The 22,515-nt window shown below is 54.2% G+C and overlaps 1 protein-coding gene across 26 annotated transcripts in view; it reads right to left on the bottom strand.

Moving 5' to 3' along the window:
- Nucleotides 1-22,515, bottom strand: part of Nrxn2 (neurexin 2) — a 114,145-nt gene continuing 91,630 nt past the window's right edge. For 11 of the 26 annotated variants that reach the window (XM_057779056.1, XM_057779051.1, XM_057779047.1 and 8 more), the window contains 4 exons: nucleotides 19,285-19,374; nucleotides 15,719-16,044; nucleotides 13,672-13,750; nucleotides 1-1,994 (listed from right to left, as the gene is read on the bottom strand). In XM_057779056.1, coding sequence (XP_057635039.1) covers nucleotides 1,108-1,994; nucleotides 13,672-13,750; nucleotides 15,719-16,044; nucleotides 19,285-19,374 — 1,382 coding nt within the window. In that variant the 3' untranslated portion in view covers nucleotides 1-1,107. The remainder of the gene's footprint in view (nucleotides 1,995-13,671; nucleotides 13,751-15,718; nucleotides 16,045-19,284; nucleotides 19,375-22,515) is intronic. The other 15 variants (XM_057779063.1, XM_057779064.1, XM_057779062.1 and 12 more) reach the window with 3 other exon arrangements.

Raw genomic sequence — 22,515 nt, forward strand, 5'->3', positions numbered from 1 at the left:
TTGGAATTTGGAAAGTTTTTGTTTTCTTTTTCCCACACATTTCCGGGTTTGGGGTGTTTTCCAAGACTCAGACACATTTGTTAACAAAGAGAAAAAAACTGGGGGAGCAGGGAGCCCATGGGCGGAGAAGTGACCCCAGTCATCCGCAGACACAGCCTCGCTCCCTCCCTTCCCTACACCTGCAGCTAGCCAATGCTACAGACCGCAGCTCTGGTACCTCGATTATTTGTTTTTAATATATATCTGCATTTGCCTTTCCCCTCCCCCCGCCCCCCCACCCCGCTCCTCCAGCGGCTTCCCAGAAATGCACGTTGCCCGGCAGCGACACACACAACAGGCCTTGGCCAGGCCCAAGCCCTATGCCTGGGTGACTTCAGGCAGGAGCTTCTCCTTTTGAGGGGACTTGGGGCACTAGGAGAATGAACCCCACTGCCCGGACCCAGCCACCCAAGGTGGGCCACTCTGGTCCCACCCTCCCACCCTCTTTCTCCCAGCGTCTCTGGAAACCCAACGGGAGGGAAGCAGGGAAAACTAAAGTTTTTTTAAAGAAAAAGAAAAAAAGAAAACAAAGAAAAGAAAAGAAAAAGGATTTAAAAAAAGGAAAAGAAAGAAGGAGAGGGTGAGAAGGAGGGTAGGGACAAGAGACACAGCAAGCCTGAACCAGGACAGAAGGGCTGGGAAGGAGAAGGAAGGCCAGAGGAACAAGGAGGAAGGAAAAAAAATCCGAGAGAAATAAACAAACGGCGCAGTGGACACTTTACAAAAACCCCAGCCTTCCTTCCCACCCAGCCCCACCAAAATAAAACTACCCCCCTTAAAAAAATAAATCAACCCAGGGCTGTGAGCACGTGCCCTGCCTTGACGGCGCAGAGCTGAGAAGGACAGCCAGCCCCAGAGCTGAAGTGCGGCGCCTTGGGCAGCGGGAGGGAAGGGGATGAGCACATAGTTATATTCCTTTTCTTTTTTGCGTTTCCTCTTCGTGGGAGAAGCCTGAGGCAGCCAGGGAGAGGGTCTCCAGGTCCCCCTGCAGGGAGAGGGCCGCACCCTCCTCCCGGGCCCTCCCGGGAAGAGCAGTTGGCAGTGGGGCGCGGCGCCTGGACTGGGTGCTCAGACGTAATACTCCTTGTCTTTGTTCTTCTTGGCCTTGCTGGGCGTCTTGGGGGCAGCAGGGGCCTTCTCCTTCACCACCGCCCCATTGCTCTGGGCCGAGTTACTGATGTAATTCCGACTCTGGTCCACTTGGTAGGAGCCCTCGTCGCGGTTGCGGTACTTGTACATGGCATAGAGAAGGATGAGGATGCAGAGCGCCGCCGCCGCCACGATGCCCACCACCATGCCCGTGGTGCTGCTGGATTCGCGGATCACCTCCACCGCGCCCGGGGGGCCGCGTTCTCCCGGCCCCGTGGGGTTGGCTGTGGGCAAACGGGGGAAACCGGGGGCTGAGGTCACGCCGGGGCGCAGGGGAGGCGGTCGCCGCGGCTCGAAGGCCGTGGGGACCCCGGGCCCCAGGGGTGGGTTCTCCAGCAGTGGCTGCAGCGGGTCTCGGTGGTTCATTTTGCCCGCAGGCAGGTTGGGGGCTGGGGCGGAGGGCGCAAGTAGCACCCCGGGGGCGCCCGTGGCCCCATCTGTCCTGAGGTTGGGTCGGGGCACAGGCTTGCGGGGCGACAGGAGGGTGGTGCGGTCCGTGACCAAGGGGAAAGTGGTGTAAAAGTCCTCGTCGTCCGTGGGGGGGAGGCTGGAGTCAAAGACCTCCCCAGAGGCGAAGCCCGAGGCCTCCACGGGCTCCTCGCAGTCGCTGTCGTCGCGCTCAGCCTGGCACGGGCCCCCCGAGGACGGGCGGCGCGCGGCGGGCGGGGGCAGGGTGTCTTGGGTGGCACCCACGCCCGTGAGAAAGGGGTAGAAGGTGGGGGGCGGGGGCACGAAGGGGGACCGGGTGGCCACGGGAGGGGGGTCTAAGGAGTCCTCCGTGATAATGGGCAATATTAACTCTCCTCCTAGAAGAAGAAAGAGAAGAGAGAAGAGAGGGCGTCAGCGAGGGCCGGGGCGCGGGCGGCCGGCACAGAGAGAGAAACAACAGCCTCACACCCAAATCGGTTCAATCGGCTTTGGCGGAGACTAGCGCGGGCCGGGCCCGCCCGCCAGCCGGCCAGCGCCTGCGCTTTAAGCGGGCTGCGGCTCGGATGCCCTGGGCACCCCACGCGCGGGCTCTGTGACTCTGGGTTTTGGTCTTTTTGTTTCGTCTTAAGAAACCAAACGGAACAGAAAGGAAAGGAAATTGAAAAGAAACGTAATTTTTTTTCTACTGGTTTAAGGCTTTAAAAACATACAACAGCAGCATTTAAACAAACCTAACGACAATATCTTTTAAGGTTTTTTCTATATATTTCTTTTTGCTTTTTTTTTTTTTTGCTTTTGTTTTTAAAAAAGAAGATAGCATACCACGGAATTCAGGCAACTTACATCAACAAATAGGCCGTGTGATTTTAGCATGAAGAAAAAAATTACAAACAGAGCTGTGTAAGCGGGTTCTCCCGAAAAAAAATAAGAAAAAACAACTTTTCCGTACAACGTTTTCTGTCTATCTGTTTGGCATCTCCCTCCCTGATTTACTCCCTGGACAGCCTGCTTCCTCCAGAAAACTCGTTCTCCTCCCTCTCTCGAGCCCTCTTCCCCCTCACTAAACACAAGGCTGAAACTCGCACAGTGCAGGCTGGGGCAGGGGAAGTGTCATCGTGGGAAAAGGAAGGGTCAGTAGAGGGGGCATGGCAAGGAGGGAGGGTGACAGGCCTATGTGGGTGTGAGTTCTTGGGGAGGGGGCTGTCCATGAGCAGGGCTTTGGAACTAATTTCCGTGGGCCATAGGAGAGGAGACTTTGAAAGGGAATGCATGTGTGGGACAGTAGGCAGGGAGGATCAGGCACACTGAAGCTGGGGGTTGTTCCATCGGGTTCTGGTGGTGAGCTCAGAAGAAACATGGAGGTGGGGAGGACTGGGAGGGAGGTCGGGCATCACATGACGTCTGAGCTAAACCTAACGCTCCACTTTCTTCACCCTCCACCTCTGACCCCCACTGACTTCCCCCCACCCCCTCCCCAGAACCCCCATGGACCGCCAGAACCTGGCCAGGTTATGACTGCCTCTGGCCCTCTTATTATTGTTAAAACAATAATGAAATAACGGAAAGAAGAAGAAAGCAAAAAAAGTAAAAGAAAATACATACACAGCCATCTGGGAGGGGCACGCTGGCTAAAATAGGGCCCAGGGTAACTAGTGGGTAAGGTCTGGTGCTGGGGTGTGGGTAAGTCTTCCCTTTAAGTCTGAAAACTCTAGTACCCTGGACAGAAACTGCAATTCCCATCAGCTCCCCACGGGTGGGAACTATAGCTTCCACTAGCCCTTTGGGGGCATAAACTACAACTCCCATCCGTCTCTGGGTCAATAACTACAACTCCCATCAGCCTCCTGCGCCTCTTCACTAACCAAAGTGCTGCAAGCTTCTGACCTCTGGTAGACAGAAGAAGCTGGGTCAGCGCTAGGCTGGAAGGAGGGCTCAAACTCTGGCTTTGAAGATTGCCTCTGGGCTTCTCGGGAATGGAGTTGAATGAAGATTTCCTCTCTGGCTTTACTTCTGGTTCAACCTACACCCCATCCCTACCTGAGCACTTCACTTGGTGTCTGCACCCACAATCCTCCACCCTCTGAGGTAATCTTCCACTAGCAGATCCTGCGGCCAGGCCAAGCCTCACATCCAGAGATGTCTCTGCTCTGCCTACCCCAGCCTTCAGGCCTGCTCCACTTCTCATTCCCTCTGCTGGCCCTTCCCACCAGCAGCCCCATCAGTCTCACAGAGGTCACAGCCAAACCGTGTCACCGAAGCAGAACGCTTGCCCAGCTTCCCAAGCTGCACTTCCCATCAGGCTCCTCGCAGTTCGAAGTTCAAAGCTCCAGAGCTCCTAGGCCTCCACACTTAGCCATAATGAAATGTGGAACCAGGAGAATGCTGCGTGCAGCCAGACTGTCCAGCTCCGCTGATGGAAGCCAGGACCTCATGCATGCCAGTAAAGGACTCTGGCTCTACCACTAAGTCACCCTAGCCCTCAACCCCAGCTTCTAGTGAATGGGGACACTGAGGCCTGGAGAGAGCGGAGCCTCCAAGTAAGGAGGATGAACAAATTAGCCGGTCCCTTCTGTGACTTCCAGGGCCAGGAAGGGGACCAAAAAAGCCTGGACCATCACTCCCACACCTCCAAGGGCTGGCAAGGTTGCTCACCTGAGAACCCAGCCCGAAGGCTACGTGAGCGTCAACTGAATTCCTGTGTAACTATAGACAAGTCCCACCCCCGCTGGGCCCCAGTCCTCATCTAGAAAGCTAGAATATTGCCATGCATGGTGGCACGTGCTTGTGATTCCGGCACTCTGGAGGTGGAGGTAGGAAGATTGGGAGTTCAAGGTCATCTTCAAGAACATAGCAAGTTCTGGACAGCCAGGTCCAGGAAAAGCCTAGCAATGCATCATTCCCATCCACTGGTCTGGCTCCTACCTCTATCAGCTCTGCCTTCTATCTTTTCCATTGTAGTCTGAGCCACTAGGGGCTGGGGGAATTCTGGGTCAAAACTAACCCTGACCTGGCTTATGATCCTCAACCAGCTGGCCATCCCTGGAGACCCAGTGAAATGTCAGTCCTGTGCGAGGGGCATGTCCTTCCCTAAAGTGCTGATCATCAGACTGATCAAGGCCTGGCCCGATGGGTCCTTGCAATCTATGCGGGAACTTAGTGCAACCCTCCATTCCCATGTTCCTCCCATTCCCAGAATCTGTATCCCTGCACAAGGGCAAATTCAGCGCACAGGAAAGCTCCTGGCCTTCAAGTAGTGACGTCATGGGCCTGATCACAGCAGGTTCTCCTCCTTCTGTGAATCCTCAGCTCACCCGGGCCCTCTCTGCTCACCCAAACTACCTGCTGTCTCCCGACCTTTGCCTTCTATTAGAACAGGCTCCCCTACGGATAGCTCACGCATGCTCAGATCCAGCCTGTGCCTCATCTTCCAGGCTGACTCCAGCGGACGGCCTCTGCTCCTGGAGGCTCAGGTTTAACAAACTGCCAGGGAAGGCCCAAAGGCCTGGGTCCCATCTGTCAATCTCACTAGCAGCCAGCAGCAGGCCTGACACGGAGCTGAGGTCCTTCTGCTCTTCGAGGGGAAGTGAATGGCCAGTCCCCTGGCAGTCCCTCTGAAATGAACCGGGTATGTGGGAAGCAGGGAGCACCTTTTACGCGCTGAGCTAAGCTTTACACACAACCTCCTGCTCCGCCATCTTGGGCAACAGGCACAGCTGAGAGCTAGGCATGCTGCTGCTTCTTCCCTGCCCTCAGGCCTGGCCTTCTACCTTTCTCAGCAGAGACTGAGTTACCTCAGGAACTCCAGGGTCAAACCTTTCCCTAAGATGGCTTCTGATCCCCAACGGACTGGCCATTGCGAGGGACACAGGGAAGGGTCATTACTCCTCCCTAGAGTGCAGCTCATTAGAATGACCAGGACAGAGATCTTGGCTCTTTACCAACCTGTCGCCTCCTACTGAATGAAGGCCTGGACCACACATCTCCTGCCCAGCCTGTGGCACTCCCACAACCATTACCCCCAACTCACTAGTCCTTGGGACACATGGGCTTTCTAGATCTCCCTCCTCCAGGCCCCATGGCCTCCCCTGGCTTAGTCTCCATTCCCTTGGGACTCTCCCAGCTTTTCTCTCCCCGTGGTTTGTGGCCATATCTCCCATGATTCCACCAGTGCTCTTAGCACAGCAGCGTCTTTCTCCGACACTACTTCCCCTGTGTGCACGGTACCCTCACACAAACCTTCTCCAAAGCGACAGGCCAGAGACCCTCACACGGCTTTCCCACATCGCCCTCACGAAACCTGGCCAGGATTATGACTGGAGTCAATGTATGGGCTTCCCTGGGGCACTGGTCCCAGAGAGATCAAGAAAGCTCACCCTGAGGAGGAATCAGGGTCTGAGCGAGGGAGGAAGCCTCAGAGGCGTCTCACCGGGATGGTCCCACTGCTGGCCCTCCACTGAGCTTTTGAGCAAGAGGAACACTCGGGGTGACTCATGATGCTGTGGATCCTGTGATCAGCCCTGCATCACTGGGAGACCAACAGAAGACGGTGGCCCCTGAAGCCTCAGACTGACAGGGACGGCAGGCAGCCTCTAGCCCTCTCTCACTTCTGGCAGCTGCAGTAGTGCGTGCTTATCAGAGCTGCAACCACTGGCCCTCTGCTCTTCTTATCCCAAGGAAATGGAATTTCGACGCGCATTGAGCCCACTTGCTAGAGAATTCCATTCTGATGGGACGCCAGCAGCCGTCCCCAAGCGGCTCTTCTATCCAATGTTCCCCTTTACAGGCTCTTACACAAAGTAAGCCGAGGTCTTTCAGCCTTCAAGACACAGGAGCCTGAATGAGAAATCTACCCATAAGCTCTGTGCAGTGGCTCATACCTGTTAATTCCATTACTCGGGAGGCTGAGGCAGGAGGATCACCATGAGTCCATGAGTTTGAGGCCAGCCTGGGCTACAATGTGGAACCCTGTCTAAAAAAAAAAATCTACCTATGAACCCCAATTTCTATCCAATCAAGATATGTTACCCCCACAGAAGAATCTGGATCTGAGGTTCAGGATGCCCCAGGCTAAGCCTTCTGGTGGCTGAGACCCCATCTACCAGTGCTGAGGGCCCTACCCAAGCTGTGAGGAGCAAGGTCAGCATTTCAGTGGATTAGGAGAAAAGGCAGCCCCACACACACACATAGACACAGCTCTGTAGGTCCATGACTTGGCAAGTCACATGGCCACTCTCCTCTGGGGGGACACAGCCCACATCAGGGCCCAGGATACACTGCCAAGCAAGCAGAGCACTGGCTAGATTCCGTCCCTACTCACCTGTTTAGCAGAGAAGTATGCCACTGTGGGCTGTAGCCTGAAGGATGATATCCCTCCGCACCTGCAACGCCAGCATGGCAAGGGCGGGGCCAGAGTGGCTTCAGGGTCAACGGGAGGGTATGTGCGCGTGTATGCGAGCACACACTGAGGTGCACACCCCTATGAAGATGCGCGTGCATTTCTACACCCGTGAGCATAAACTCCTAAGCACATCGACCTTCGTGGATCGGAGACACCTGTGTGTGTGTCAGTGCGTGTGAGCAGACGTGTCCATGTAAATGGATCCCTATGTCTGCTGCTTGCAAGCCGGAGGCATGGGTTTTGTGTACACACCTTGTGGGTGTGTCCCTCAGAATATGCAAGCAAAACGCCATGGCTCTGAGCACAAGCAGTTTACTACCCCATAAAATAAATATCCCTTCTGAACCTTGACATCTAGACTACATTTCCCAGCATCCCTAGCTACTGAGAATGGCCCAATTGCTAAGTATGAGACCCTGTCGAGTTCTTTGTCCCTAACAGTCTTCGGTGTTCCATCCTCCACACTAGGTGCCACAGATGGAGGGAATGTGGGTTTCTACTGTGCTTTCTGGGCCGAGCCCAGGGAGAGTATACCTGCGTGAGAAAGTTCTCCTGCATTAACCACTAAGATTCAGGGCTTATCTGTTATAGGGACAAATATTACCTTATAGACAGACTTTGGCCCCTGAAATGAATGTCATGGTAACAAAATGCCATGGCATTCAAGTGACAATTCAGGGAAAGGATAGGAGGCAGGAAAGATAAAAACCCGTATGCCACTGTGGCAGATTTGATACAAACATTGCTGTACCAACCTGCCAGGCTGAGGTGCTAAGGGAAAGTATGAGGGCAGGGCCCAGGATTGCCAGCTCTAACGTTCCTCTTCTGGCAACGTGTTACCACATCAACTTAAACAAGAACTGGCTATCCTGCAGGCACGGAGGGAAGGAAGATGACAGTCTCGACATGTGACATGTAACAGAGGTCAGAAGAGCCATTGCTCCCAATCCCACACAGGAGTAAAGACAGAAAGGGGCTCAGGGGCCAATGAGAGAGACCTTCTTAAGGAGTGAGGGTCTTTTCTGCCCAAAGTAGGAGTGGTCTCCCCACCTACCATTTAAAGTGTCCTCAAGACAGTCATAGCACTATGACGAAGGTAGGAGCAGAGAAACAAGAGAAGACATGGGGGTGGATAGAGATTAGGGCTGTGGTGTGGCTGCAGTGACTAAGCCTCGAAGCCAACAGAGATGTGCAAGCTAGTGTGGGATGTCTGCACTTACACACAGCCAAGGAGAACATCTCTCCCCAAACCCGTGAAAGGCCATGGAGGATAAAAATGGGGACACTCTGCCTGGCAGCAGCCGAAAGCCTGCCGGCCCAGCAAAGCATGGGTTTCCTCTCCTGTGCTGAGGCATGTGTGCTGTGTGCATGAATACGACCCTGGCACCATGTGCTGCCCAGCTTTCATTAGTCTTACCTCCTTTTGGAGGGGACAGTGGGAGCAAGGTCCTGCTTTATACTCCAAGTTGACCTTGAATTTACAATCCTGTTGCCTCCACTCCCCAAGTGCTAAAATTACAGGTGCTCTCCATGACACCCAACCTCTTTTCTTTTGTGAATGAGCTTGTGTTGTAGGGGCTACCTCTGCAAAACATTGTACTTTAGGGGTGTGTTGGAAGAAGTGAGATAAATATTCACTTCAGTTCATAGTCTAGAGACCAGAGGAGGCAGGTCTGGGTGGATCAGAGAAAGCCACAATCCCCTACGAACAACCTCTTGGCGTAAGACTTTTGTCATTCTTGGAGTGGCAGTAGGGGACATTCTGAGATATGAAATAGATTCTTGGTGACCAGACAGGCTAGATTTAGGCAAAACATTCTCTAGCTGGTCCTCAAACTTGTATGTGCTTCTACATAGGAGCACAATAAGGTGGTGGCTTCCGGGTCATTTCGGAAGCTCAGGATGGCTCCAGGACTGAGCTACGGGTTTGGAACCGTAGGGGCTGGAAGAGCCTCTCCGGGCCCAGCCCATGGAAACCTCCCGCTTCTGACCCCTTGCTCATTCCTGCACCTTGAGAAGCCATGAGTTAAAGATGACACAGACACAAGATGGAAGGAGACGAGGCCCTGACTCATTACTAGAACAGCTCCCATCAGTCAGAAGCATTGCTCATAACTCACGGGAAAGAGACTGCAGGTCTGTTAAACCTCTGAGGTTGTGGAGTGCCCATTATACCAACGAGTGCCACTCTGGACGCTCCTAGGAATCCAGACACGTGCTTCTGTGTCCCTGTGAGATGAGGCCTGCATATGCCTCTGAGGGTCTCGTTCCTGGGTGGGTGGCACTAAGGAGGGATGTGTGTAGGGTAAAGGCATGGCACTGGTGTTCTTCTGGCACATGTGAACCTGTATACATAGGAAAGTCTGTTTCTACTCTCCTAGGCGCATGCCCCTAAGCGCATGTGCATGTCTACAAAACTGGGTGACCCTGGGCATGTAGGTGTGTTCTTGTGCATCTGAATGGCTGTGTACACACCCCTGGGAAGGAATACACAGCAGACACTGGGTCTGAGTGTGCAGATGCCATACAGGTCTGCAGATAAGTGTGTGCTTATCTGTGTGCCGCTACATGTGCACCACTGAGCACACAGATACACCTGTGTCTGTGAGCATTTGTGTGGGCCATTTCAGGCCCGTGTGTGTGTGCGTGTGGGTGAATGTGTGTGTGTGTATGCCCCTTTGGGGGTCTGAGTGAATATGGACATACTTTTGTATGTTCAGCATGTGTGTGTCTGTGGAGGATATGGACATACTTTTGTATGTCCAGCATGTGTGTGTCTGTGAGACTGAGTGTGTGTGTACATATGCCTCACAGAGTCTCAGTCTAAATGTGTGTGTGTGTGTGCATGTATGGATGTGCTTCTCAAGGTAGCCTCTCTTGAGGACAGTGTGGAGGTGCAAGTCTATGAGGATGAACAAATGTGTAAATATGCAGGAAAGACTTCTGGGATCTGAGTACTGGCGTCCCCTGACAACACAAACCTGTGCTCTTTTGGTCTTAGTATATATTCACACCTTGGTGTGCAGAGGCCCCTTCTGTGGGGACAAACATGTAGGTCCATGAGTACCTCCCTCCACGGATGGACATTTGCATTTTGCTGAGTACCCGTGGACAGAAATACAACACCTGTGCACACAGACATGAGGGACACTTCTGTGGAAGAAGACATGTGCATGCTTCCACGAGTGTGTTCCATGCCTAAACACAAATGCTGTGTCTGTGGTTAGGAAATATGTGAACATCTGGGAGTCCGAATGTGTATGTGGGACTGTGGTCTGCACACATATGTGAGCGAGTGTTACACAGGTGGCTCAGTTCACAGATAAATGCCTTTGTGAGCTGAGTGTGGATGACCAGCCGTGAGTTCAAGGGCATGTCACAAGGCATGTACTCTGAGAGTCGGGTAAGCGTGCCCACAAAAGTGTGAACACACCGTGCATACCACGAGTGCACGATGTCTGAGATTTGATGTCTCAGAGCACGTCTTATGCATGAACAGATGTGAGCATGTGAGAGCTGCCTCTGAGGGTCTCAGCGTGTGTTTCCACACAGCCCTGAGTGTGGGTGCCTCCGTGCAGCTGCGCACATGCAGGTGTGACTCTCTGGGGCTGAGCAGGCCACCAGCTGGGAGGCATCTCTGGGTGTTTGGGAAGCTCTACACATACACGTGAGACACTCAGTGCCTCTGGTACACAGCATGCTTCACGGGACTGTGTACACTATACAGCTTTGTGTTTCTCCGGACTTCTCAAGGCTGTACCTTGGTGTCAGGGCATCTGTCTGGGCATGTACATGACTCTTTGGATCTAAGCATCTATGTGCCTCTGTTGATCTGGGTGTAAATGGTTTGCACTTTACATGGTGTGTGTGTGTGTGTGTGTGTGTGTGTGTGTGTGTGTGTGTGTGTGTGTATGTAGCAATATGTGATCTTCCAGGACATGTGTGGGATTATGTATATATGAGTGTACGTGTGTGCTCCCCTGGTCAGAGCACATGTGTGTGCATATGGATTTATGCCTGTGTGGATATAAGTCTTTGTGTTCTTCCTGTTTCAGGAGTACAAATTCCACAGTCCTGCAGGGGCCAGGCTGGAAATATAATGTATAGGCCAGGACATCTGGGCCAGCAAGCGTGGTATGCCATATTACCAACTGTGGGTGTGTGTCCTTTCTTAAAGGAACTCCCACTAGGGAAAATTCTAACAATACTCGGTGTGACTGACCCTCCAGCCTTGAGAGAAAGAATGTACTAGATGACAGGCTCACTAGGCAGGGAGAGAACAGGACTCGGAGTCTGTGGAGGGGCTGAGTGAAGGGAAGGAATGGGAGGAGGACAGGCCAAACAGGGATGGTCCCACGGTCCACACGCCCACCCAGGGATGAAGATCTGGAAGCGGGGAGGGGAGACACCCTAGGGTCAGGCTCTGGGCAGCCTGTCACTAGCCAAGCCCCTGGTGCTCTGCGGAAGCTTCCTTATCCTGGGGCCCCCAAGTGGACTCTGATTAGAGAGGCCAGGACGAGAGGTGGGGGAACATGGTCCAGGCCAGCCAAGGCACCCAGAAGTCATCCTGATCCCTGCCTGGCTTCCCATGGGGAGATGAGGACAGTGGGCATTCCAGAGCTATGGATTATTATGATGTAGGTGAGTGCCCTGGGCACTCTGAGGACCACTCAGCGCTGCTGCCATTAGGGCTTATTTTCAAAGCTGGGCCACACACCAGCCCTCCCCACTCCCAGTCTCCAGTCCTCCTTTGCCTCCATTACCTTCCCCTCACACGGTGGCTCTTTTTACAGAAGAATGGCACAGCAGTCAGTGATTTCTGGGAGCCCTGACTTGGAGCAGATGACCCTTCAGGACCACCATACCCTCTTATTCTAACAGAGCCTGAAATAGCTCAGGACACCAGAGAGCACACTGTAGGTCATGTCCAAGCTCCTAGATAGACTCTGGGCTGGGGCATCAGACCCTCCCAGTATAGTCCCGGCCAGCCGTGTGTGTGTGTGTGTGTGTGTGTGTGTGTGCGCGCGCGCGCGCGCGCGCGCGCGTGCACACATAGTTGAGGTAGAGCAGAAATCTATCATCACAGAGCTTGTGTCCCAGAAGGAAAGGTGAGGCTGCACCCCTTCCCCATGGCATTCCCTACCCAGAATTCTCACAGGTCATTCCTTGCAGCCATTTACGGCAAAGCCGGCTGTAGGAATCCCCAGTCACTGTCCATGGCTTTGATGGGTTAGATAGTGCTGGGCAGTGCTGTGGACACGCCTCATGCCTAAGGGTCTGCAGTGTAGAGGAGGGGTGGCTCCCAGCAGAGGGGCCTCCTGCAGAGGAGAGCATCTGCTCCCAGAAGCACAGGCCCTGAGCTGTGGACAGAGAGGCTTTCCGGCCCAGAAGCTGGCACTTCCCACAAGTGCCCCTGGTGCAGGACCACAGAACAGCCCCACTCAGCTCTGGACCACTGGGGACGAGAGGGATACAGGGAAGGGCATCAGCCTGTGGGTATGGAGGTCTCCACTCCTGCTCTGTGACCAGGACCCCAAGGCTCCACTGTCTATGACTGCTCCCTACCCACCCACACTATAACTGGGTGGCAGCCTGCTCTAGGCTTCAGCGTCTCTTCTGGAGCTGGTAGGCCTCCAGACCCCTGACCCCAGGTCGGATTCACAGCCTTCTCCACCCCTGCATGCACCTACCCCAGCCTTGCTGAGACTTCTAGCCCAGGTACAACCATGGCAAGGTAGTGTAGAGAAGTCTCTGGGAAGCCAAGCATGGGATGTGGGTGTCCCCTCTACTCCCAAGGGCTCATCCAGGCTGTAGCCAAGGCCTGTGCTCCCCGACGGGAAGCTCCCACCAGCCACATTCAGTCAGTCCTTTTCCAGTCTTGCTCTCAGCCCCCAGTGCCCATCCCCCAATGCTCGGCCACTGCCAACCTGCTCAGATGAGCAGCCCAACAACCACCAGGCCACCCGACTCTCATGCTCTCAGCCAGCATGCAAAGCGCCCCCACCCCAACTTGCTCAGCTCCTCTCTGTAGCTGCAGCCTTGCAGAGTCCTGTGTCACCACTGCTCAGGAAGCCCTTGCCACAGCTTGTTCTCCTACACCCACCTCAGGCTAGGATCTCCCCAGGGGGACTGTATGTCTGGCCCTGATACAGAGGTTCCATGGAGCAACTGCCCACCTTGGCCTGACAACCTGGGAATCCTTTCAAGAACACCAGGTAAGTCCCTGAGGCTGAGCAGGAGGTCAAGGGAACGCCAACAGAGACCTCAATGAATGGCCGAGAGAGCGCCAATCTTCAGGGCTGATGGGAGCTGTAGTTCTGGACCTGAAGGCTGGTGGGAATTGTAGTTCCTCACCTCCCATTCCAGAACTAATGGGAGTTGCAGTTCCTCATGTTTCTACAACCACATCTCCCTCTTTTTTCCCAATTCCTCTTGGCCCTCCACCCCTAGGAGCCCAGCTAAAGACTTCTCTATCCCCAAGGATGGGACACCAAAAGGCACCTGAGGGACCTGGGGTCTTCTGAGTTACAAAGGGACTGCAGGAGAGAGCTAAAGCCTGCAGCACACCCTGGGCTGGGGCCAGGTGGCAGACAGTCGCCCCCCTCCCCAGCAGCGTCGCAGGGGCCCGGGGCAGGGGAGGGGGGAAAGGCACTCACCAGTACTAGGCTCACACTCCTCCAGGTCCTCATCATCGCTTGGACACTCAGCCGAGGCCACCAGGAGGTCATCTGTGTTCTGGGGGGATAAGGGGAGGAATAGGGAAACAGATGGTTCCAGTGGGTGAGCAGATCCCACAGCTGCTTCCCAGGGTGGGGGGCAGCAGAGAAAAGAAGCCCAAAGCCAAGGCCCAGTCCTCTCATCACTTGTGACCTGGCCTCTCAATTTCCCATGCTAAAGGATACTAAACAGAGCCAGCCTTGTGGTCCCCATGGCCCTCAAGGATCAGACATGTGTTGAGTCCTTTACACTGGAGAGGCAGGGGATGGGATGCCACACTTGGGTTGCTCGGTGCATACCCCGGGGTCCAGGGTGCTTGGGGCAGGGCCATGGCACAGAGATGGGGGATCAGGGTCTGGAGGGTTTCCCATCTCCAGCTTCCCCATCCCATCACTTCTCATCTTTCCCAACCCCCTTCCACAGAGAGAACCAGGCTCCGCACAATAATTAGGGCTATGGTTGCCATGACAACAGGAGTCGACTTTGTCAGCATTTTCTCTCCTCCTGATTGCAAAGAAAGAGGATCCCTGAGATGAGTGAGCCTGAGGGGGAGGGGAAGCTCAGGGGGGTTAGGAAAGAGAGGCACAGAGGGAGACCCAAAGTCCAAGGAGGAAGGGAAGCTGGGAGACGAGAGCCAGGGTGGAGGTCAAGAACCCAGGGTGAGAGAACCCCAGCCTACTGCTCCCTAGCTTCCACTTTAGACCAACAGCCCTTGCCCAAGGACAAATCATGGACTCTTATTCCCTGCCTCCTCCTTGCCCCCTTTCTTTCCACCGGCCCCAGTATCTCTCTGGGGCTATCCACTCTCTTTCCCACACGGCTGATCTGCCTACCCTCTTCTATTAAGATCAGATGTGATTTGGAAGGCCTGGGTGGGCAGGCAGCCAGTCCAGGGGAGCCTAGGCCTTCCTCTTAGGGCTCCCCACTCCCTAGAGAAAAGTCCCTGGGTATTCAGATCCCCCAGATCTCTGGGCACCGAAGACAGAGGAGCCTTATAGATTGTCTCTCTCTCCTAGCCAGCCCAGCCCCAGGATCTCTACAAGACAGACTGGAAAGAAAGAAGAGCCTGGAACCCAGCAATCCTAACCCTGGAGGAAGCTGAAAACAGACTGGAGTGGGGATAAATGTCCTCATGGACACCCCAAGATTCTTCTGGGCCTGCAGGCTCAACAACCAAAGCAGTGACTTGGGGAGGGGAGACGGAAGCACTGTGGAGCTGAGGTGGCCCAGCTAGGTCACTGTGACAGGTACAAGCCCTCCATAACCAGTACTCAGCACAGGCATTGGTGACAACCTAGCTGCTGGGCAGTCCCATACACCCAGAAAACCAGACCTGGCTGCTGCTCAGAGACTTGTGTCCTTGGTGTGGCCCCCTCTAGACTCCAACCAGATCCAGGGAGCTCCTGAACTGCAGATGGTTGTGTGTATAGATAAGGCAGAAGGAACTCTACGAGGCCATTCAGAGCACACACTCCAGGGAGGAGGCAGAGGCCTAGCCAGTTGAGGTGCTTGGTTCTCGCTCCAAGTCACGTGTAGAAGATATGTGAAGGCCAAGAACTTAGTCTTGGCCTGTGTCACCCAAGAGAGACTCCAGCATGGGCAGAGGCTGCTCCTAGCCTCTACCAGCCTCTGCCCTGGGAGACTGCATGTCACCACTCCAGTGTGTCATCTCGGCCCAAGATGCCACCATCCAACTCCAGTTGGCCCACTAAGCTCTGGAATGGTCACCCTCTTCACTATTCCCTCGATCTGCATGCAGATTTCCCTTCTCAGGCTAGGATGTATGGGCTTCTCCAGTCAACTGCCCTCAATTCTGAACCCCCTAGAAACAGTGGTCACCCCTATATGGCCAATATCACTGATTACCATGTGAGGACCTCCTTCTCCTGAACCATCACTACGACAAGAAGGTCAGAAGGAGCTGTCTCCAGAACCATCCCACTTCCAAAGCCCCTTGAACCTTCCCAGGCCCAGAAGGGGTCTCACCTGGGTGGTGCTGTCCCTCATTGTGGGGGAGCGGCCCCGGCGAGTGGTGGTGGTGGCCATGGTGGTGGTGGTCTCCATGATGGTGGTGGCCATGTCAGCCAGCAGGGTGGTGGCAGTGGTCTCCGCACTGAGCAGCACGGACGGCCCCTCTCCTACTAGGCGTAGGTGGCCTTCGGTCCGCACGTTGGGGTCGCTCTCGGCGGCCAGCGCCAATACCTTGAGCCCATTGTAGTAGAGGCCGGATACCTGGCCCTGGAAGGGGCGGCCCTGATCCCGGCCCCCAATCTTGATGGCAGCCTGGCTGTTGAAGATGGTCAGCTGGCGTCCTGGGGGTTGAGGATGGGGTGGGAGGAGCAGACAGAGGAGAGGCAGGCAGTCCAGGTAGGCCAGGAAGGGATGGGAGAGTGGAGAGAGCAGGGGGAGGAGGTGGGAGCCAGGAGGAAGCCAGCACGCAGATGGGGGAGGGATGAGGAAGAGGCAGACAACCAAGGGAAAGTCCTTGTTAACCAGAGCCCCTAGCCTGGTCACGTGGGACCCCCACAGGAGAGGGTCACCAGGACACGCATGGGCTGGGAAAGGGAGCCTGGTCACCCCCTGTTCCCACCATGCACATGCCTCTCCACCTGCACCTGCCCCCCTTTCTGATCCCTCCCCGGGGCTAGCACCCCTTTTCCTTATCCTTCAATTCCACCCCGGCTTCTCTCTCTGCTCTCCCAAACATCCCACCCAATGTCCAGCCCCAAGCCATGGTGTCCTCCAAAGCAGTAGACCATGGTAACCGAGACAGAGACAGGAGGGAGTCCTGCCAGGCCAAGGTAGACTTGGTAAGTGTGAACAGAGGAAGCAACAAGATGGGGGACAGAGAGTGTGGGTCTGCTCCGGGCTGGTTCACCCACAGCGCCCTGTGATGACTGGTCAGGCTGTCTAGCCTCTCCGGCCCAGCCATTGCCTTGGGACAGGCCCTGGGGAGCACAGCCCTTCCCCCAGTATGGACGTGCAAGCCCAGAAAAGGAAAATGTTAAAGGGACCTTGCTTGGCTTGCTGACAGCCAATATGACTGCTCCATCTTCAACCCGGCCTTGCACTTGGCAGTGTTATATGCCTCTGAATGGCCCCTGCAGGGAGCTTGGCTGCTTGCTTTGGTTTTAGTGAACCTGGGGGGGTCAGTTTAACCCTCTGAGTTTGTTGGTTTGTTTTGTTTTGTTTTTTAGAAAAGATATTTATTATTTTTAAGTTTAGATTTAACTTTGGTTTTGATGTTATTGGGGAGGGGGCAGATGGAGTAAAACTGTACCCCACTCTCCCACGGACCTTCAGCTGCTTTCATTTAAGGCCTGCCTTAACCCTTGTTAGCCTCAGGTTAGTGCCTCGTTAGAGATCTGTTTAGAGTTAGAAACCTGTGACTCCTGCTCCCCAAACCTGGGCTGAGACAGTCCAACTTGTGACCCATACTCTCTTTAGAAACAGGCTCTCCAGGAATCCCAAACGTATGTCCAACCAAGGATGTGTCATTAGTGTCTCCACAGCCCCCTCACTCAGACTCTCCTCCCCCAGCACCCTCCTCCTTCAGGCTCAAGTAAAGATTCCCCCTCCAACAGCCATGCTTCTTTACATATGGTGGAGCCCAGCCCACACAGGCAGAAGGCTGCTGCCTAAGAATTCTAATAAGAACAAAGGGGAGAAGGGTCCTAAGGGCCAGATGAGTTCTCCGTGAAATGAATGCCTTCCCAGAAAGTCTTCTCAGAGCCTTTACAAAACTAATGTCCACGTGGACTTCTGGAAGTCGAACCCGTTGGGCTGCAGGTCCCTTTACTATCAGGCACCCCCCGGATCTGTTGCTCCAGATGTTCCAGAAGTGGAAAGTGGAGCCATTCCATAAACATTTATTGAGCCCCTACTGTATCCCAGCAACTGACAAGAAAATATCCCCTCCAAGACCGTGCAGCCCTGACCTGGAACAGCCTATGCCTTCTTCTTCTCGCCATGCAGATGGAGTGGGCTGAGCCAAGACCAAGGAGGGAGCTAGGCTCACAGGGTCAATACTGAGCCAAAGGCTACACTAAGAGTGAGCTCCTCCTTCTCTTCTAGAAGAGTAAATTAAACATAGGCTTAAAGAGAAGGTGTGGGGGGGGCTGAAGAGATGGCTCAGAGGTTAAGAGCACTGGTTGTTCTTCCAGAGGTCTAAAGTTCAACCATCTTTAATGAAATCCGGTACCCTCTTCTGGCCTGCAGGCATACATGCAGACAGAATACTGTAAAAATAAATAAAATAAATCTAAAAAGAAGAAGAAGAAGAAGAAGAAGAAGAAGAAGAAGAAGAAGAAGAAGAAGAAGAAGAAGAAGAAGAAGAAGAAGAAGAAGAAGAAGAAGAAGAGAAGAGGTTGCCACTAGTGAGGGCCAAGGAGCTCCTCCCTTCTCCAGGGCCCCCCAAGTCATCTTCTCCAACAGCTCTCCCTACCTGGGGGGGGGGTACCACAGTTGTTCCAGCCTCAGCCCAGGCTCCTCCCTTGGCCTTTCTGAATCTAGGAGGGGAGGGTGGGTAAAGGAGAGGAGGCCAGGGCCTCTGCCCCACCTGTCATGAATGCCTCAAAGGGTTAAAGTTCGCCCCGCTGGAGAGAGCAGCCCAGTGCGGCTGGGGGGTGCAGGTTTTAGCCATGTCTGTTACAGTCCCTTTAACTTTTGTGTCCTGCTGTGGGTTTATCACATCTGGTTATAGGCGTGTTTAGGCCCCATGGGTTCAGGGGCTGAAATTTACTTTGGGGGATTTTATTGGGGAAAGTCCCATGGACATTTAGAGCACAGTTATCAGCTGGTTAAGTAGTGGTTTAGTACTTCTGCTCCCCACTAGAGTTTAGCCTTAGAGGTACAGAGCTCGCCCCTCCTCCAACGGGAATAACACTGCTATGCCCTTGGCCCCCAACTTCCCCTGGTGAAAAGAAGCCTTCCCTCTCACATAGCTGTACCTCACTTGCCACTTAAGGGCCTCTTAGGGACCCATTCTGTCTCCTCAGCAGGCCAGCGGCAGAAATGTCAAAGAATCCCTAAGAGAGCACTGTGCCTTCCCTTTCTCCCGTCAGACTGCACTACTTCTAAGGGGTCTGAGACCAAAGCCTTAGAGGCTCCAGCTCTTCCTTTCCCCTCAGGATCACCTGCTGAGTCTTCCTTCACTGGCTCTGCCCTCCTTGCTTCCCAAACCCTTCCCACCTTTAGGTGCCCCGTGGCCCTTTACTAAATCCCTTAGGTGAAATTGGCCAGAGGGACCCAGCTTTCTAGCCTGTGTCCCCTCCTGCTGCTGACGTCATAGCTCAGCACGTGCCGAGGGCACCACCATCTTTCAAGGGCCAGTCTAGGAAGACACCAGGCTGTCTCTTCCCTATTCCCAAACCACCTCTCAGCACCAGAGCGCAGGGGGCAGAAGGGAGCATCCTGCCCGGACAACGGTCCCTTCCCTTGGGGATGGGCACGACAAAGGAGCGAAGGGGCGGGGGAGGGAGCTCTGCACCTTTAAGATAGTGTTTTTAAAGTTAGTTAGTTAGTTAATTAATTAATTAATTCTGGTTAATTACCTTTGTCGAGCAGCCACTCATCTACTACTCGACCAAGCCGGTAGGGGATTCTCTGTCTAGCAATCGCCAGGCGCTCGTTATCAAAGTTTCCTTGGAAAAGTTTAGAAAGACAGTAGGTTTCTCAGGCAGCGCAGTCCAAAGGCTTTAGAAAGTTAATTACGCAGTTCTCAGGAGACCCCAGCAAGCAGCCACATCCAACAGGAAGGAGGGAGGCGGGAGAATGCTGGGCCCCTCCTCTCCCAGGGGCCCCCTCCCTAGGCTCCACCAGAGCCGGCCCCACCCTTGGGGGCGAGAGTAACCCAAAGGAGAGGGAAAACCAAGAAAAGGGAAAGGAAGCAGAAAGGAAAAGAAAAAAAAAAGAAAGAAAATCCCCGCAGCTGGAAGGTCAGAGGTTAAACAAGTTTATCTAGTCAAGCTGTTGAGGCTGAGCCCACTTCCTTCACCGCCCCAAAGAGGGGTGGTGGGGTGGGGGCGGGGCGTTTAGCAGGTTTAAGTTAGGGGGCGGTCCAGCTGGTTACTGCGTTTACAGGGTGGTTTAGACGTGAGAGGGGTGGGTTAAGCAGGGTTTATGCAGCATTTAAGGGGGTGCCCGGCACACTCATTTCACTGAGCCTTAAACCACTTCTCAAAGTCATTGCCAGCTCCCGTTATCTCCTGGACTCAGCTCCCAGCTGCACCCCATCACCGGTTCCCACCTCCTTCCACACCCCTGGCCAACCATACCCTTCCTCCTTGGTCTCTGTCCCCTCACCCTAGACCTCCTCCTTTTCTCCCTGCAAGCTGCTTCTGCTTGCTCACCTGATCCCTGCACTCCTGGTTGCTGCTACAGAGCAGGGCTGGGGATGCCCACAGGTGATGGGGTGAAAGGCCATGCAGAGAGGGAGAGCTAGGTGCTTGAACTCTCTCCTGCTCTCACTTGCCACCTGCACCAGCCTACGTCCTGGACCAGCACCTTCAGGAACATCTTCGCAAATTCGTCCACTGGGGTTCATGTGTGCATGGGTGTGATCACTAGGTTCTCTACAGATTCAGGACCTCACTGCTGGTATCCACTGAGCCTCACCCAGACTGAAACCCCCTTTCTCCACAGCCCTCTCATCCCATCTCCTGTTGCTCTCCTTGGCCATCGCCTGTTCCCTGCTCTGCTCTGGCCTTTACCCTGCTGTCTTCATCTCAGTCCCGCTTCAATATGGTCAGGCTCTGTGCAAAGCCAGGCTCTGCCCCTCTCCATCCTCTGACCCCAGCCTTGGCCCCATTTCTCTCCCTCATCTGTAGGCCCTGCCAGCTCCTCAGCCTTTCTCCTTCAAACTCCTTCCCCCAGTTTTAGCTCCGCCCTTCTCCATCCTTGGCTCCCCATCTGGATACCCACCTGTTCTTTCCACTCTCAAGCTCCTACCCCTGAGACAGGAAAGGAGAGAGAGAGAGAGAGAGAAAGAGAGAATGCACACCTATGTGGAAGGGGCTTGTCAACGTGCCTTTCGGTGTTTCTCCGTGAACCTACCACAGTGGACAGGGACATGATTTCCTTTGAAAATATGGCCACTCCATTTATTTAAACCACTCATGCTGAGGCAGGGGCATTCCTCCTGTCTGCACCACATGGCTACAGGCAGGCCTATCCCCGCTTATGAACAGCTCTCTGGACCACCTAGGCTTATGCTCACGTGCACATGCAGGATGCACCCTTAAGAGCTGTGGGGCAATGGACCCTGCCTTCCCTACAGACTCAGAGAGGTCACATGACTTGGCCTAGGTCATGTAACTATCAATAGAGATCCAGTATTAGATCTCAGGTTCCACTGAGCCAGAACCCAGAGGCTGTGGGAGGCCAGGTATAGTGGTGCACACCTTTAAGGGCAGACACAAGTGGGTCTCTGTGAGTTCAAGGCCAGCCTGGTCTTCATAGCAAATTCTAGGCCAGCCAGGGCTACAGAGTGAGACCCTATCTCAAACAAACAAGATAGGTGTGGGGCCACGCTCAGTGCTGTAGTGGCCTCCGTAATAATTTAGGAGCTACCTTGACAGTGCACACAGGAGCAACCAAACCCTCAAGAGACCCAGATTTATCTGATAGTGGTGGCACACCCCTTTAATCCCAGCACTCAGGAGGCACTCTGTAAATTCTGGGCCAATCTGGTCTATATAGTGGATTCCAGGACCCCCAGGGCTATGTAAAGAGCACCTGCCCCCATCCCCCAAGAAAGATTAAAAGATACCCAGATTTGCAAGAAAGGGATGCCATATACCTTTCCCTATACCTATCCAGGGGCTCTGGCAGAGGATAGCAGATATCATGCCTCCCTCTTAGGCCCTGGCCTGCTGAGGTGATCCTCTGGGCATAAGGCCTGACTGGGCGTGGTGAACTCTTCATGCCCTGTCCAGCACAGGCCAATGTCTTCACTATTACAAAGGACTATACCTGTTCCCCTGAGACAGAGAGAACTCTGATGCCCTAGGCTGTCAAGGTCTGCTGTGGCTAGGAGAACAGGGAGCACAGACAGGCCTGTGTGGGAGAGTTAGCAAGTCAGACCCCATACATGTCCAGGGTTGTGGGGTAGACGAGCATCCCTCTACAGAACTGTTTTCTTGTCGATCCATGTCACCTTCTGAATGTCTGAGGTCATCTGGATATCAGGCTGACCTACAAGTATGTCAGCCTGTTTGCTAGGAGGATGTGGGGAGTTCTTATCTCAAGGGGCTGTGAGTCCTGAGCCTGTCTGTACTGGCTTCTGTGTCTTAGCATGAGTGAGCCCTGAGGGTTTGTCCTGCTCATGTCTGTCACTCTGGTGAGGACAATGGGGGTCACAGGTGATCATCCTGCTACTCAGTGGGGTCCTGTGTGACAGGCAGCAGGCATGCACAGCTCTGAGTCCCTGGCCTTCTCCCTGCAGTGTTCTTCCCTTCCCTCCCTCTTGGTCTGCCTCTTGCAAGACTCTGTCCACCTCTTCTCTCCCTTGCTGAGTCTGTGTCAGCATCTCCGCATCTCTCTGCATCAATCCTGGAGCTGCCTCCATCTCTGCAGATGTCTCTGTGACTATTTCCAGAACCCTCCATCACTCCTCCTCTGGCTTCCTCTCACCCTAAGGCTTCCTCCTGTGCTTCCAACCCCCACCCCATGGCCTCATCCTCCTCCCTCCCTTGGGTTCCTAAGACCTTGATTTGTCCTTGACCACCACTGTGGTCCTAGGAACTATGTCTCTCTGTGTCTTCATCTCTGGGTTCCCAGGCCAG

Source organism: Chionomys nivalis, chromosome 8 (genome assembly GCF_950005125.1).
Source record: "Chionomys nivalis chromosome 8, mChiNiv1.1, whole genome shotgun sequence".
Lineage (NCBI taxonomy): Eukaryota > Metazoa > Chordata > Mammalia > Rodentia > Cricetidae > Chionomys > Chionomys nivalis.